At 36.4% G+C, this 18,512-nt stretch overlaps 2 protein-coding genes across 2 annotated transcripts in view; both read left to right on the forward strand.

Annotated features, from left to right (window-relative positions):
* Positions 1-5,478, forward strand: part of LOC117105315 (SCO-spondin-like) — a 15,409-nt gene extending 9,931 nt beyond the window's left edge. The window contains exons 17-23 of the mRNA XM_033246434.1: positions 1,792-2,029; positions 2,190-2,379; positions 2,674-2,771; positions 3,065-3,111; positions 3,808-4,146; positions 4,458-4,660; positions 5,347-5,478. Coding sequence (XP_033102325.1) covers positions 1,792-2,029; positions 2,190-2,379; positions 2,674-2,771; positions 3,065-3,111; positions 3,808-4,146; positions 4,458-4,660; positions 5,347-5,478 — 1,247 coding nt within the window. The remainder of the gene's footprint in view (positions 1-1,791; positions 2,030-2,189; positions 2,380-2,673; positions 2,772-3,064; positions 3,112-3,807; positions 4,147-4,457; positions 4,661-5,346) is intronic.
* A 486-nt stretch (positions 5,479-5,964) lies between these two features.
* Positions 5,965-18,512, forward strand: part of LOC117105316 (mucin-2-like) — a 19,933-nt gene continuing 7,385 nt past the window's right edge. The window contains exons 1-15 of the mRNA XM_033246436.1: positions 5,965-6,012; positions 6,166-6,309; positions 6,558-6,651; positions 7,251-7,297; positions 7,544-7,657; positions 7,967-8,080; positions 8,499-8,618; positions 8,917-9,030; positions 9,292-9,405; positions 9,990-10,106; positions 10,616-10,867; positions 11,040-11,147; positions 11,509-11,658; positions 13,109-15,853; positions 16,278-18,180. Coding sequence (XP_033102327.1) covers positions 6,168-6,309; positions 6,558-6,651; positions 7,251-7,297; positions 7,544-7,657; positions 7,967-8,080; positions 8,499-8,618; positions 8,917-9,030; positions 9,292-9,405; positions 9,990-10,106; positions 10,616-10,867; positions 11,040-11,147; positions 11,509-11,658; positions 13,109-15,853; positions 16,278-18,180 — 6,134 coding nt within the window. The 5' untranslated portion in view covers positions 5,965-6,012; positions 6,166-6,167. The remainder of the gene's footprint in view (positions 6,013-6,165; positions 6,310-6,557; positions 6,652-7,250; positions 7,298-7,543; positions 7,658-7,966; positions 8,081-8,498; positions 8,619-8,916; positions 9,031-9,291; positions 9,406-9,989; positions 10,107-10,615; positions 10,868-11,039; positions 11,148-11,508; positions 11,659-13,108; positions 15,854-16,277; positions 18,181-18,512) is intronic.

Consider the following 18,512-nt stretch of genomic DNA (forward strand, 5'->3'; position numbering starts at 1 on the left):
TTAGCTTAAAAATATGTTACACCTTACTTATTTTTAATCTATGGTCTTTTTAATTAATTTTCTTTTTTTTTATTGGAAATTCCGTAGTGTAGAGTAAATTTATCAAAACCCATTAGGTTTACAGTAATATGAAAAAAAAATTAGTTTATACAGAAATAGTATCTAAAATGATCTCAATTTCCAAAGTTAAAGCAAAAGACCTAATCTAAACACACAATATTAGGCAGGATGTATTTGTTTGGAAAAGAACCCACTCTTTTGTGAAATTAAGAGGTTTATAGGTGAAAATTGTAAATTTAGAAATGAGTTTTATTTTTTCATTTGAACTGAGATCAATATGTGATTTTTTTTAAATTTCTTTAAAAGCATTTGTTTTTTAACAATTACAGTAGAAGCAAATAATGTTCTGAGAGATAATCGAAAAACAATGGCCATTGAATAACATTTTTTGATAGTAGAAATAAAAGTTTTAAAAACATTACTTCACTAACAAAGTAGAGGAATGACATACAATATACAGTGCTTCAACTACCAAAATATGCAATTCATAGATAACCACAAACTTCACTTTTGTTATATATCAATGAATTAACTTTACATGTTATAAACAATGCAAATCAACAGTAGTTAAAGCATGTGGATCAATTGTGTGTTTGAATCACAAGTTCATGTATGGAAAAAGGGAGAGGCTTACTTTCTCGCAAACTTAGCAATAAATTGTCTGCTAGAGTTTATTCAAAGAAGTATTGCTTTTAGTAAACTGAATAATTAGGAATTCATTTATTTAAACAATTAATTTAGTTGCATACTTAGTTTTTACTCATCACTAACTAAATCCAAGTGCCTACTACTGGCTTAGAATTATATATAGTTATGTAGGTGGTATGGCAATTATGCTAAGAATTAAAATGGCGTGTGATTGTGAGGGTAGGGTGATTATGGTAGGATTAAGTGGTATTGCTAAATCCCACAAACCTCCCAAAACACACTGTAGAAAATCAAACAATTCAATTGTGATTGACTGACTTGGTTAAAATTTAGATTCTTTATGAAAAAATACTTGCAAATACACTACAAACCTCTAACACACTGCAAACCCCATCTAAACCATATAATTATGATTGTAGAACTCTCTTTTTCTTTAAAAAAAAAAAAAATAATTTGATGTTCATACTAACCCACTGTTTGTGGGGTTAACCAATACACAGATTGAATTTCTGGAAAATTGTGATTCCTCTACCGTGAAATCGGCCACAAGTAAATTATTTTAGTATTAATAAATGCATGATTTATGTTGATTTATTGATTATGTTGTTGCTATTTTTTAACATTTAAAGGGAAAAAAAATTAAAAGTGTAATTCATGGCTTTTTATTTATCTTTGAATATTTTATCATTGAATATTAATTCTTGCAAAAAGTAAAATGTAAATGGCAATTTGTTTGATGTTAGATTCCTTTTAAAAACTAAATTATTTATGATAAAAAAATGCATATATTGACTCAAGAAAATCAGTTTTAATACAGAATTTGATTATTGGGGCCATTTTTACCTACCTGTCATATGTGGCCATTTTTACCGGGGCCATTTTTTCCGGGGCCATTTTTCCGGGGCTATTCTTACCATACACCAATGAATTAAGTAAGAGACTCAATAAAATTATGCCCTTATATTAGCTGTAAAACCTTGGTTATGTCCATTTTCCCAAGTAAAAAAAATATAATATTGTAGGCCCCTATTTCCACAATGGTTTGATTTTCCCCCCATTAATTCATACTATCATTATTTCCAGCCATTCAATGTGAGGGCAACAGCATCTATTCCGAGTGCAGTCGTGGATGCGGTAGGACCTGTCATCAGCTTGCATTTCCCTGCTTTAAAGATGATTTTTGTGTTGCTGGCTGTGTCTGTCCTGATGGCCAAGCTATCAGCGATAATGGAGAATGCGTACCATACTCTGCGTGCTACTGTACATTCGAAGATCAAACTTATCCTCCAGGTGCTGAATTGGAACGCCCTTGCATGACTTGGTAAACAGTAGTAGTTTTTTTTTTTGTTCATTATTGATTATTGTCACTCAGCATATTATTATTTATGCCTAATAATTATTTGACCGTATCTACGAGGAAATACTGACTAATTGCTATTATTCACACCTCGAAAATAATATAATAATTGTTTTTCCAATAGCGTTTGTACCAATGGTACATTTGAATGTGATGGTGAAGAGTGCGCAGATGAGGTACAATGTCCTAACAATCTTGTATATTCGCAACATGCATCACCGTGCCCTAAGACTTGCAGAAATTATGACAACTATCAACCATGTTCAGGCTCGACGCGGTCAGGTTGTGAATGTCCTGAGAATTATGTGCTTGCTGTAAGTACTACTTTTATTCCCTATATATCTTGACAAAAGGCAAACGGTAGAGTAGCATAGCTCAGTTTGCTAAATTAGTGGTGACCCATTGTGTGTAGGCCTACACTAAACCATCGGATGTATTTCCTGGTTCAAGTCCATCGCTTTTCTTCCAATGGTTACGGTACCGATAAATTACTATAGCATGCTGTATTTTGAAACATTCTAACCATTGGTTACATTTGAATAAGGGTATCCAACTTATCAGTTTTATAGCTGACTACAGTACTGCATATCTTTCCATTTTTCATCTAGTACGATACTTGTGTTTTGCCTGAAAATTGCCCTTGTCTTCATGGAGGTATCCGATACAACAGTGGTGAAACTATGCAACCCGACGCTTGCAACACGTGGTAAGTATTTTATGTTTATTACACAGTCTCTCAGTTTCCTCGTTTATGTATATACGTATAAAATTAGGTAGCCTATATAAGACAGAATAAGACAAAATGAGATAAATACAACTTTTTAGTTATCTACTTATTGTAGCTTGCAATAAACAAAATAAACACATTGATTAACATATTTCGAACATTTAAAACAATTAAAAAATTTACACAATGAAATCACGAAAATTCAAAAGCAAATATTGAAAGGCCAAGTAACAAGAAAATGAGGATAAGGGTTTTTTTTTCTGAATTCTTAGCACATGTCATGGCAGAATGTGGGACTGTACTACAGAACAATGTTCAGGTAAGTAAAAAAATTCAATTTGATATTTGTGATCGTATGGAGCTGTATGCTATGCGGCTCGAATTCCAATCTTGCCATAATGCGAACAAATTCAGTGCCGGCAGAAGTAGTGGTGGCGCTAGGATTTTTCCGACGGGTGGGTCCGAGATCCCCGCCCGGTGGGTGGGGGGGCGATGTTCCCGACCAAAAGAAGCGGGTATGGTCGGGCGTCGCTCAAAACATTTCGAAAGTGTTCCTGGGGGCGAAGCCTTTGACAAATATGACAATTTAGGGGTTTCAAAAGCTTATTTATTCGTTTTTGGGGTCTATTAATATGTTAAAAATACATATACATTTTTTTTTCTCACCGATGGGGTGGGGGGCAGAGGTAACCTTCGGCTGACGCATAGTTTATTTTGCCTAAAATAAATTAAGAAAAATACTTTCCAAAAACACTATGTATTGTTGATTATTATTAATTATTAATTATAAAAACAGAAGCAAACATTTCTTGTCTGGATTTTACCAGTGAAGTTTTAAGTGTTTTGAAAAGAAATAACATTCATAGTAAAATATTAATATAGAAAAATCTGAAAGTTGTAATACCAATTAAAACTGTTCAAGTAAGAAAAGTACCGTAACATAGAGAAAATATAACTCATAATATTGCTTTTTAAATATTTACTTCACATATTTTCCACTTTGTTGTCCCTAAAGGAACATGCTCCGTGGTTGGAGAAGGACATTTCTCGACATTTGATGGTAGAATGTACACATTCGCTGGGCCTTGTCAGTACATCCTAGCAGAAGAGGTGAACCAAGCTTTCTCTATTGACGTGACGACTGTGTTGTGTGGGAGCAGCGGCATTACATGCACCCGTGCAATTGATATCCACATAGGGAACATCACGGTGTTCATGGTTAGAGGATCTGACATCACAGTTAATAACGTGCCAATTACCCTGCCTAAGTACTATGGCAATCTGCGAATTGAGCAATCTGGCCTCTTTTACATTGTCACCAGTGACCTGGGCTTGAGAGTGAAATGGGATGGAGGTAATGGATACTTATACTTTATACGTAATCATATTATCCATGTATACAAGTATGCACGTCATAGAATAACGTCATGTAATACTGTATAACCTGTTGCCAATAGTGGTATTTAATTGTGAATTGTAATATTTAAAACTCACAGAGCTTCTTTGTGCTAAACTTCTCTTAAAATTCATTGCTTCTATCACCTTCTGTCAAATAGTTTCTAGTTTCAATCAAAAACAAATCCATTCGGAAGTTCCAATTTATTTGTAATACATAAAGGCCGCACATGAACATGATAACAAATGTGAAGACAATTTGTTTCTTAGGAACTAGACTGTACGTGACCATCGAGCCACAATTTAACAGCAAAGTTAAAGGTCTGTGTGGAGATTTCAACGGCGATCAAATTAACGATTATTCCACCAGAACCGGGTTGGTTGTGCAGTCACCAGACAACTTTGCCAACAGTTGGCAAGTGCTGAACAACTGCCCTGATGTCTCACTATTGTCCCTTGAGAGTCCCTGCGAGGTAAGTTTAATCTTTCAAACAATGAATGTATACGCAGGGACGGATCCAGAGATGTCCAAAAAAAAAGGCGGGGGGGGGGGGGGTGCGAAAGTTGGACCGATCGAAACAACACCGTCCTTTTCTTTTTCTTCCTTTTTTCTTTTTATTTTTTTTTCTTTTTTTTTACCTCCAAAAGTGGGAGGGAGGTGGGGAGGCGGGGCCGGCCAGCCCACCCCCCTAAATCCGCAACTGTATACGTTTGGTTGTCTGAGATCAAGCTTCTTTTATAATTGACTAAACAAACAGTACAGTAATTAAAACAGTGGTTAATTCTAATAACAATGAGATAGTGGTTATATAATAATTTTAATTTGAACAGGATAATGTGATTTCAGAATTTATACTCTGAACAAAATCATGTACAGTATACTTTGTTGCATGGACAGGGACTTATAAATAAAGTAAAAGTAATAAGGGTTTATGTGTAATAAATGGTACTATATATAATTAGTAGTCTGACCAAAAACTTGTTTAATTTAGTAATCTAATACATATAATATAAAAGTAGTTTTTTTTTTATATTTTTACTTGCATGATCTAATATTTATATTAACTTTGGAGAAGGTGATTTTAAAGTTCTCAGAAAAATATGGGAATTCTAGCAATAGGTTTTAATAACATTGATTGTTTTACTATCTTACTCTTAGGTTCATCCGCAACGTAAAACATGGGCAATGCGACACTGTAGTATAATACTACATACAACGTTTGCAGAGTGTCATGCGCTTGTTGAACCCAATTCTTACTTTGAACGTTGCACATACGATGCCTGTGGGTAAGTTGTACACCCATTTATATATACATCTGTGTCGGTTATTTTGTGCCAGTCTGTATTTGCATGCAGCTTAACTTATGTGCATAAAGTATTAATGGTCTGTGATATAACATTTGGTGTTTGGTGTTTTGGTGTTTATAAATCTGTAACTATTAAAGCTCTTTCAAACTATTTCAAATTCTTCATTTAAGTAATTAAAAGAGGATTTTTTCTCAATACAATTTTTAATTAAAGCTAATATATACATGCAAAATTACATATACAAAGTAAGCAATCAAATTTATTTTTTAGCACAACTAAGACACACACACACACACACACACACACACACACACACACACACACACACACACACACACACACACACACACACACACACACACACACACACACACACACACACACACACACACACACACACACACACACACACACACACACACACACACACACACACACACACACACACACACACACACACACAAAGAATGTAATAATGCTGGTGTCTACGTCGCATGGAGATCTCAGGATCTCTGTCGTAAGTTGATCTACCATTATTGTACTGTAGTAGCAGTAGAAGGCTTTATTGTTATTGATTTATCGATATAACAGCTTGCACTATTTCATACTTATCTAAATTGTATAACTATAAAGTTAAAATACATTTATACATGCTTGCTTTTGGTTTTAGCTATGCAATGCGACAAGGGTCTACGATATATGGCTTGCGGGCCAACTTGCCGTCAGACGTGTGAAACCATTAGTGGAGAGACCCAGTTGCATTGCAGTGAATGCGTCGAGGGTTGTCATTGTCCAAAGGGCTATGTTGCTCAAGGTAATGTTTGCCATTTAACATTAAAAATTGATTACTAAAAATTTCTTGTGTATGTGTGGTTGATGAGTCTGCTGTTTTGGGGTCGGAAGGGAAGTGTGTCTATGTGTAAATGAGAACGCATAAACTGAGTAATATATCTTACCAATCTTAAAAAATAATGCATAGATGATATAAGGATTTTAGATTAATTACTTATACTGTTTGGTAGCCAAAATATATTTATGTTAATATTATTTTTATTTTTCCAGATGAGGGCTGCGTGCTGGCAGATGAATGTCCTTGTTTCTATGACAACGGCGAATATCCACCTTGGACTGTCATTACAAAGGAATGCCAAAATTGGTAGGAACAATTAGTCAGTTTATTTGAATAACATTGTCATTGTCATTGTCATCAATATGAATATTAGTAACCGTTTAGTTGGTGCTTTACGTCTACTTGTACATGGCAGTAGGTATGATGACATTTCAATTCTTTCTAGGCGGGTGATTTCATTGCTGTCCGTTGCTTACAATATGCAAAAATATTTTTTAAAAACCCAATTCATTAAGAAAAATAGGCACCCAGCGGGAGCGTGTGCCTATGCCCTATATTATGTTTACTAATAAAGTATCCACATGGGATTTGGTTATCAGGAAATGTGTGGTCTTGTATTTTTAATTTATGCCTTTTTTACAGTAATAAGGTAGATAAAGATGACACATGACACATTTTTAACTGCCATATCATAACATAGTGTCTTTGTCCCCGAGGGGCATAGACACAAAAATGAATTGGTCATGTAAAAGTTTGAAATAATTTATGAACTTTCGATGACACACAGATCTAAATTTCAGTTTTTACCTACTTAGAAAAGTTTAGGTCTACTATAAAAAGAAATCATAAATTAATTACCAGCCAATTAGATGGCCTATCTGATCACTATTTTTTCATATCTTCAGCACATGCTTTCAAGGACAGTTTGTTTGTTATGGAGAACCATGTCCAGGTAAGAACTTTTTAACGTTGAAATTTTGTAATTACATAAACGATTGTTCCGCTAACCCCGGCCCCCTGATTGTTGTTAGGTCCCCACAATACAATAGTGTAAAGGACCGTGTTGTGATTGATCATAAACATGATTGATACACCAGAGATGACATTGATTAAATTTTTTTTTAAATATCATTTTAATGTAAAGCAATTTAGTTTAATTTTAGTTATAATAAAATAAATTAACATTGTGGTATTGCAGAACCTACTTGTAGCCCAAGTGAAATTGCATGTTCTAATGGAAGGTGTATTCCACACGGCTGGGCGTGTGATGGCGCTAATGATTGCGGCGACGGAAGTGATGAAGAAGATTGTGGTAGGTTGTTCAACTTTTTGTAGTTTTATAAAAATATTTTCTGTCTTAGATTCTACATTTTATTGTATACTTCATAAACCAAAAAATAGACATTTTATTGTAGTGAAGGTAATTCTATAGGCCTGTCTATATGGTATGCAAATAGACCAGACAGAAGTAACTAATTGCTGGTCTATTCTGTATTCATTTGAGGACCCCGGTTTTTTAGTAAACATTCGGTTCCATCCTCCTCCATCATATAATGTTGAGGTGCTGTAAACTATATGGTGATCAACACAACTTAATAATTTATCTTTTTCTATAATATAGTGTACACATGCAGTGTAGATGAGTTCACCTGTGATAACGGTCATTGCATTGATGGATCTTTTAAGTGTGATGGGCTACCTGACTGTCTGGACAACAGTGATGAACATGGTTGTGGTAAGGCCAACATTGATCTAAATTAGAAATCACAACAAATTGGAAAAATACAGCTCCAACTGCTTGTTTTGTGGTAGCAACTATTTATGCGCTAAAATCAGGAGTTACTTTCACACCTCTAGACTGTGATTTTACTCCATCGCTGCTCTTCTTGGGTTTAAACTGGATGGTTGAAATACTGATTGCAATATCGTATCGTATTCTTGAGTGCAATATGGTCAAAGTGCATGGACGCAGTAAACGTTTTTAAAAAACTCAAGAGATTGTCTTTGTTTAATTCATTACCTGCAAAATTGAAAATATATATCTCTTACTTTGTAGGTTATCCATATTTTACATCCAGTAAGTCAAATATTTGTGAAATAAATATATAATAAGATTAGTTTTTTATTGATTTATTAATTTTCCATTTTCATAGGACCTCCTACTTGTACTGAAGATGAATTTACTTGTGACAATGGACATTGCATTCCAAAATCATTCCAATGTGATGGAGAACTTGATTGTGGCTTTAATGATAGGAGCGACGAGGCGGATTGTGAGTAAAAAAAACAATAATTTCTAAATAATATCTAAAAAGTTCTATCTACAGATTTATGCAATGAATATAATCAGTCTTGGCCCTATGATGTCTTAATTATTATACCAATATAATGGGCCAATAACATGTATTTGCCAGATTAAAAGTATAAAAAAGGTGTTAACTCATTTTATTACTTTTACATAAAACCCATGAATTTATTTCTGTTAAAATGACAATTATTCGTTGATTTCCGTAAATTTTCTCGTTTAAATAACTATCAACTGAAATATATACAATTTTTTTTATTTGTCAGGTTATGAATGTACTGTTCGTGAGATGGTCTGTGCATCTGGAGAATGTCAGCCAATTACACATCGCTGCGATGGTCATGATGATTGTGGTGATATGAGTGATGAATTTGGCTGTAGTAAGTAACATAATATATTCTCTTTTATATTTGCTATTCAACATTCAGATAATAAAAAAAAAAAAACAAAAACAATTTAAAGTCACACTCCGTGGTAAATCTAGAAGTAAAAGTCTATTAAAAATTGAACTAAACATTGAAGTTTTAATTTTAAACCTACATTTAATCTGTCTTTAGAAGAGACAATTCCGGTAATAGAGAGAAAAGAAATGATCAGCCCAGGCTTATTTTTATTTTATTTATTTATTTTTTCTTTCTTAGACTGTACTTGTGAGGGAAGTTTTGTTTGCGGTGATTGCAATCAGTGTCTTCAAGAATTGGAGGTCTGTGATGGTGTAAAGCAATGTTCTGATGGAAGTGATGAGATGGACTGCCGTAAGTAAAAGAAATGTTTCTGCTAAATAAATAAGTTGGTCAATTGAATCATTAACTGCAATCACAAACACATTCGTGTCATATTAATATAAATATGGAAATTTCTTTAGCGTGATAATTAATGGACGGTATAGGGTGTTACTGTTTGACGTCACATTTCTCAGACAACATAAACCTTCTGTTTGTGAAGAATAAAAATACTGGTGACCTAATTATCGTAATAAAAAGAAGTCTGCAATGTAATTATATAGATTTTTTTTGTTTTTGTTATTTTATTCCTTTATAAACCTTGTCTGAAGAATCCCTTACAAGTATGGCTTGTTTCTGGATTAATAAAAAAAAATAATTCCCGCCTTAGTAATTTAGTTATTTTCCTTAATTTAATATACGTAATTTATATAAGGTTTGGGCAAACTTCGACTTAATGCCAAATTTTTAACTATTATTAATGCATTTTAATTTTGTCTTGATGAAAAATAATGCTTATTATTAATGTCCTTATTTTTAATGGTCTTGTGTTTTTTTTAAAAATTATTATCATTGCCATTGTCGTTATCTGTATTATTGGTATTGTTTATCAACAGCTTGCGAAACTGGAAAATTTAGTTGTACAACTGGTGAATGTGTTGATCAAAGTCAACTCTGTGATGGTAACATTGATTGCACATCAGAGGAAGATGAAGCTGCATGCAAGACCACAGGTAATTTGCCATCAATCCATTTTGATGCCTGAAATATTAGAGTCACCCTTACCAAAATTTTACAATTTTAAAGGTGAAAAATTACAATTTTAAATCTTAAGCTTTGTCTACACTATCAAATTTTATCAAAAAAGCTTCACGTAAAATGTGACAGAACATAAGAGTTGTTCAACTTTTTTTTGATACAATTTGATAATATGTGATATGACGCCATTGTACCCATATATGGGCTCATCGCATTTTTTTCTCACATAATATTTGATAGTGTAGACAAAGCTTTAAGCCCTGGTCTCACCTCTTCATCTAGAAAGGCTATGCATTTATATTTCATGTTTTTGGATCATTTAGTAATAAATAGCCTCTTGTAATAGAACTATTTTTTTTGAAAATCCCAACTTTTTGAAGAGACAGTAATTAATTATTTTACGTACAGTAGGTATATAGTCATAAAAATAGCTTGTGTATTAGCATAGTGCTTTAAAATAATATTTTTCTTGTGGTCATTATAGCTCTGCCAACCACAACGCCAATACCAACAACCACTATGCTACCAACTACAACCATTACCACAACCACTAGCATTCCAACCGAGTTTGTGCCAACTACTGGTATCTACACAACCACAGAAAAGATAACAAGACCCAGGACTTGTACAACTGAAGAATTCACCTGTGATGATGGTGAATGTATTGATATCATTGACCATTGTGATGGAACAGAAGATTGTAGAGATGGAAGTGATGAAGATGCTAATGTTTGTGGTAAGCCTACTTAGATTGGATATTTATAGGGTTATTTATTATTAAAGTATTATTATTAAGTTATAATATTACATTGATTTTAATAAAATAACAAATACTCAATAGTTTTGATAGTATCCTTTGTTATGCAATAAAAACGTTCCTAATTTAGAAAATTCTTCTTTTATATCAGAGGTGACTTGTGCTGAATATACCTGTCTTGATGGAAGATGTTTGTTCAATTCCGCGGTGTGTGATGGAACAGAAGATTGTGCAAATGGAGAAGATGAGGAATTTTGTAGTAAGTATATTATAAATCTTGAAAATTTTTTTTCTGTCAACCACCACCATTAATATACATCCGTACAATCTTCAAAATCAAGCATAAAATTTAATCATTATGGTGTGACACATCATTTACGATGGATGTCTTTCAAGCCTATTATAGGTTAAAAAAGAATTTTTCTCAAAAACAAAATAACAATGTTTCTCTTCACAAAAATTAACGTTATATTAGAGTTATAATAGAATCGAAGTTTATAAGCTATCCTTTATTTGACCACCTTCATTAAATGATGTTTTCTCTAGATTCTTATATTTATGTAGCAAACATTTTCATAGGCCTTATTGAAACTGTTTAAAATATTTCTTTTTTCAAATAGCTACTACTGAATTTATAACAACACCTAACACAGAATGCAATGCAAATGAATTTACTTGTGACAATGGAGAGTGTGTTCCAGGAGGACTAAATGGAGCTATTTGTAACAATATTAATGATTGTGGTGATGGCTCAGATGAAAAGTTCTGTGGTAAGTTGTTTTTTCTTTTAATTTCTTCTCTAATGTATAGAGTACCACAGTCGTGTCATCACAACTCCAGGTGGTGCACTCTGTCGCAAACCAGAAGTTGGTTACCGTTCATTATGTCTGAATGACTTAATAGGCCTTCTGGAATAGGCATTTTGAAATCTTAAATTTTACCATCAAAATGTACTAAAAATACAAAAGCTCTCATAACACGTTATATCGTCATTGCGGACTTATAAAATCCGCATACGCGCTTTGGAGTCCGTACTGAGCCTAAAAAATTCGCAATGAAAATATAACCTGTTTCAATATATTAGTTATCGAACACGCATTTAATCATCAATTAAAATTTACAAAGAAAAACTAAGATACAACATCCTAATAATTATGTTGGAAATTGGGATCAATGGTTTGTCAGTGGGGAAAATGGCATCCTTTTGAACGCATTTTGCAATGATGGCAACGAAGTAGTATCACGTATATCGTGATGTAAAACTGTAGTACTCTATAACCCCTTTCATGGGCTTTAACAACGAGTTACAAACATTTAGGTTGTGTTTGAATTTTCATTAAAAAAAACACTCTGGTCGGAGAAAAAATCCTCTGGGAATTTATGCATATGTGTAATCATGTAAATTAACTACAATTTATTATATTCCATACAATACTGACATTACCTTTAAAGCAGCCTTTTCAGCCTAACTGTTCATTATGTTTTCAAGTCATTTAATAGAATGAAGTTCATGGACCCTAAAACGTTTTCACCCCCCGAGCTCCAGAGCTCACCATTACGCCACTCATTAGCCTGGGTTCTAATTTTGGGCCCTAATTTTGGTTTACTCACTCTTTATTGAGCTTATTGTGTGCCATACCTAATTTGTTTGATGGCCAATACTCGATTTCTTTTTTCTCAAAATTAACTTGCTTGTTGATGGTGCTATCCAGAATAAGAAAAAATAATAATAATGAGGAACTTTGTGGCAAATCTAGCCACTCATGGCTCAAGGACTGAAATTCTGACTTTGAGGTTTGAACACCAAACCGTTCTCGCTTCGCCAATCCATTTTCAAATACATATGGCTTTAATTACTGTAAGTGGCCAGCATTAGACACTTATCTTTAGAGCCTACAAGAGCACAATTTCTTCCAAACAAAGGTGGCAACGTAAATTTTAAGAATTTTACAAAGAAAAACCACTGATGACATTTTGTTTAATGCCAATCAATAGTATATTAATGTAAATAGAACATTGTCATCCTCAACATGGTAATTAGCATCAGCACACTAAGAGGATAATTTTTTTTTAATTCAATGAGAGGTGTTTTACTGGATTTTTTATTGGATTATGTAGGTAAGTGTTTCAGTCACAAGCAACATAAATACTGATCTGTAGAATATCAATATCTCAGGGTATTTTCTCTAGTTTAAAAAGCCCTAAATTTCTTGCTTCTAGGAACTACACCAACGACAACACAAATCGGCTGTACAATATACGAATGGCAGTGTACAGGATTGGATGTTTGCATTAACATTGAAAGAAGGTGTGATAACATATTGGATTGTCCTAATGCAAGCGATGAAATAGGTTGTGTTTTCCAAACGACAACATCTTATTTGCCTATTACAACAACAGCTCAACCACCAGTTATAACTACAGCTCAACCATCAGTTGTAACTACTGCTCAACCACCAATTATAACTACTGGCCAACCATCTGGTATAACTACAGCTCAACCAACAGGTGTAACAACAGGACAACAATCAGTTGTTACTACAGCTCAACCACCAGCAACTACTAGCCAACCATCAGTTGTTACTACAGCTCAACCACCAGCAACTACTAGCCAACCATCAGTTGTTACTACAGCTCAACTACCAGCAACTACTGGCCAACCATCAGTTGTTACTACAGCTCAACCACCAGCAACTACTAGCCAACCATCAGTGGTTACTACAGCTCAACCACCAGCAACTACTAGCCAACCATCAGTTGTTACTACAGCTCAACAATCTGTAGTTACTACAGCTCAACCAACAGGCATAACAACAGGTCAACCATCAGTTGTAACTACTGCTCAACCACCAATAACTACTGGCCAACCATCATTTGTAACAACAACTAAACCATCTGTACATACTACAGCTCAACCTATAGCAGTTACAACAGGACAACCATCAGTTGTTAGTACGGCTCAACCACCAATAACTACTGGACAACCATCAGTTGTAACAACAGGCCAACCATCTGTAGTTACCACAGCTCAACCAACAGGTATAACAACAGCTCAACCATCAGCTGTAACTACTGCTCTACCACTAATAACTACTGCCCAACCATCAGTTGTAACAACAGGCCAACCATCTGTAGTTACTACAGTTCAACCTACAGTTAAAACTGGTCAACCATCAATTGTTACTACAGCTCAACCACCAGTTACTACTGGCCAACCATCAGTTATAACAACAGGTCAACCATCAGTTGTAACAACAGGTCAACCGTCAGTTGCAACAACAGGTCAACCATCAGTAACAACAGGTCCAACATCAGTTATTACTACAGCTCAACCACCAATTACTACAGGCCAGCCATCAGTTGTAACTACTGCTCAACCACCAGTAGCTACTAGCCATCCATCAGTTGTAACAACAGGCCAACCATCTCTAGTTACTACATCTCAACCAACAGGTATAACAACAGGTCAACCATCAGTCGCAACAACAGGCCAACCATCTGGTGTATCTACAGCTTTACCAACAGGTATAACAACAGGTCAACCATCAGTTGTTTCTACAGCTCAACCGCTAATAACTACTGGCCAACCATCAGTATTAACAACAGGTCAACCTTCTATAGTTACTACAGCACAAATGACAGGTCAACCATCAGTTGTAACTACTGCTCAACCACCAATAACTACTGGCAAACCATCAGTTGTTACTACAGCTCAACCTACAGTTACAACAGGACAACCATCAATTGTTACTACAGCTCAACCACCAATAACTACTGGCCAGCCATCAGTTGCGACAACAGGCCAACCGTCTGTAGTTACTACAGTTGAACCAACGGGTATAACAACAGGTCAACCATCAGTTGTTACTACTGCTCAACCACCAATAACTACTGGCCAACCATCAGTACTAACAACAGGACAACCATCTGTAGTTACTACACCTCAACCTAGAGTTACAACAGGACAACCATCAGTTGTCACTACTGCTCAACTGCCAATAACTACTGCCCAACCACCAGTTGTAACAACAGGCCAACCGCCTTTAGTCAGTACAGCTGAACCAACAGGTATAACAACAGGTCAACCATCTGTAGTTACTACACCTCAACCTAGAGTTACAACAGGAAAACCATCAGTTGTCACTACTGCTCAACCGCCAATAACTACTGGCCAACCACCAGTTGTAACAACAGGCCAACCGTCTTTAGTCACTACAGCTGAACCAACAGGTAGAACTACTACAGCTCAACCGCCAATAACTACTGGCCAAACATCAGCTGCAACAACAGGTCAACCATCAGTTGTTACTACAGCTCAACCACCAATAACTACTGGCCAGCCATCAGTTGTAACAACAAGCTCACCATCTGTAATTACTACGGCTCAACTTACAGTTACAACAGGTCTACCATCAGTTGGAACTACAGGCCAACCATCTGTAATTACTACAGCTCAACCAACAGGTATAATAACAACAGGCCAAACATCTGTTGCAACTACTGCTCAACCACCAATAACGACTGGCCAACCATCAGTTGTGACAACAGGCCAACCATCTGTAGTTACTACAGGTATAACAACAGGTCAACCATCAGTTGTAACAACAGGCCAACCATCTGGTGTAACTACAGGTCAACCTACAGTTACAACAGGTCAACCATCATTTGTAACCACAGTTCAATCATCAGTTGTTACTACAGCTTTAACAACAGGTATAACAACAAGTCAACCATCAGTTGTTACTACAGCTCAACCACCAATAACTACTGGCCAACCATCAATTGTGACAACCAGCCAACCGTCTAAAGCTACTACAGCTGAACCTGCAGGTGTAACAACAGGTCAACCATCAGCTGTAACCACAGGCCAACCATCAGTTATTACTACGGCTCAACCTACAGTTACAACAGGTCAACCATCAGTTGTCACTACTACTCAACCACCAACTACTGGCCAGCCATCAGTTGTAAAAACAGGTCCACCATCTGTAATTACTACAGCTCATCCACCTATAACTACTGGCCAACCATCAGTTGTGACAACAGGCAAACCATTTGAGGTTACTACTGGTCAACCTACAGTTACAACAGGTCTACCATCAGTTGGAACTACAGGCCAACCATCCGTAATTACTACAGCTCAACCAACAGGTATAATAACAACAGGCCAAACATCTATTGCAACTACTGCTCAACCACCAATAACGACTGGCCAACCATCAGTTGTGACAACAGGCCAACCATCTGTAGTTACTACAGGTATAACAACAGGTCAACCATCAGTTGTAACAACAGGCCAACCATCTCTAGTTACTACATCTCAACCAACAGGTATAACAACAGGTCAACCATCAGTTGCAACCTACAGTTACAGCAGGTCAACCATCAGTTGTAACTACTACTCAACCACCAACTACTGGCCAGCCATCAGTTGTAACAACAGGTCCACCATCTGTAATTACTACAGCTCATCCAACAGGTATAACAACAACAGGTCAAACATCAGTTGTAACTACTGCTCAACCACCAATAACTACTGGCCAACCATCAGTTGTAACAACAATTCAACCATCAGTTGTTACTACAGCTCAACCACCTATAACTACTGGCCAACCATCAGCTGTGACAACAGGCAAACCGTTTGAGGTTACTACTGGTCAACCTACAGTTACAACAGGTCAACCATCAGTTACAACAGGTCAATCATCAGTAATTGTTACTACAGCTCAACCACCAATAACTACCAGCCATCCATCAGTTATAACAACAGGCCAGCCATCTGGTGTAACTACAACTCAACCTACGATAACAACAGGTCGATCATCAGTTGTTACTACTGCTCAACCACCAATAACTACTGGCCAACCATCAGTAGTAACAACAGGCCAGCCATCCATAGTTACTACAGCTCAACCAACAGGTATAACGACAGGTCAACCATCAATAACTACTGGCCAACCATCAATTGTGACAACCAGCCAACCGTCTGAAGCTACTACAGCTGAACCAGCAGGTGTAACGACAGGTCAATCATCAGTTGTAACCACAGGCCAACCATCAGTTGTTACTTCAGCTCAACCTACAGTTACAACAGGTCAACCATCAGTTGTCACGACTACTCAACCACCAACTACTGGCCAGCCATCAGTTGTAACAACAGGTCCACCATCTGTGATTACTACAGCTCAACCAACAGGTTTAACGACAGGTCAACCATCAGTTGTAACTACTGCTCAACCACCAATAACTACTGGCCAACCACAGGTTGTAACAACAGGCAAACCGTCAGTAGTTACTACACCTCAACCTACAGCTACAACAGGACAGCCATCAGTTGTTACTACTGCTCAACCACCAATAACTACTGGCCAACCACCAGTTGTAACAACAGGCCAACCGTCTTTAGTCACAACAGCTGAACCAACAGGTATAACAACAGGTCAACCATCAGTTGCAACAACAGGCCAACCATCAGTTGTTACTACAGCTCAACCACCTATAACTACTGGCCAACCATCAGTAGTAACAACAGCTCAACCATCCATAGTTACTACTGCTAAACCAACAGGTTTAACGACAGGTCAACCATCAACAGGCATAACGACAAGTCAACCATCAGTTGTAACTACTGCTCAACCACCAATAACTACTGGCCATCCATCAGTTATAACAACAGGCTCACCATCAGTTGTTACTACAGCTCAACCTACAGTTACAACAGGTCAACCATCAGTTGTAACCACAGGTCAACCATCAGTTGTTACTACAGCTGAACCAACAGGTATAACAACAATAGGCCAAACATCTGTGGCAACTACTGCTCAACCACCAATAACGACTGGCCAACCATCAGTTATAACAACAGGTCAAACATCTATAGTTACTACTGCTCAACCAACAGGCATAACGACAGGTCAACCATCAGTTGTAACTACTGCTCAACCATCAATAACTACTGGCCAACCACAGGTTGTAACAACAGGCAAACCGTCAGTAGTTACTACACCTCAACCTACAGTTACAACAGGACAGCCATCAGTTGTTACTACTGCTCAACCACCAATAACTACTGGCCAACCACCAGGTGCAACAACAGGCCAACCGTCTTTAGTCACAACAGCTGTACCAACAGGTATAACAACAGGTCAACCATCAGTTGCAACAACAGGCCAACCATCAGTTGTTACTACAGCTCAACCACCTATAACTACTGGCCAACCATCAGTAGTAACAACAGCTCAACCATCCATAGTTACTACTGCTAAACCAACAGGTTTAACGACAGGTCAACCATCAACAGGCATAACGACAAGTCAACCATCAGTTGTAACTACTGCTCAACCACCAATAACTACTGGCCAACCACAGGTTGTAACAACAGGCAAACCATCAGTAGTTACTACACCTCAACCTACAGTTACAACAGGACAACCATCAGCTGTTACTACTGCTCAACCACCAATAACTACTGGTCAACCACCAGTTGTAACAACAGGCCAACCGTCTTTAGTCACGACAGCTGAACCAACAGGTATAACAACAACAGGCCAAACATCTGTGGCAACTACTGCTCAACCACCAATAACGACTGGCCAACCATCAGTTGTGACAACAGGCAAACCAT

Source organism: Anneissia japonica, unplaced genomic scaffold (genome assembly GCF_011630105.1).
Source record: "Anneissia japonica isolate Jap-2015-1 unplaced genomic scaffold, ASM1163010v1 scaffold287726_len2788222_cov184, whole genome shotgun sequence".
NCBI lineage: Eukaryota > Metazoa > Echinodermata > Crinoidea > Comatulida > Comatulidae > Anneissia > Anneissia japonica.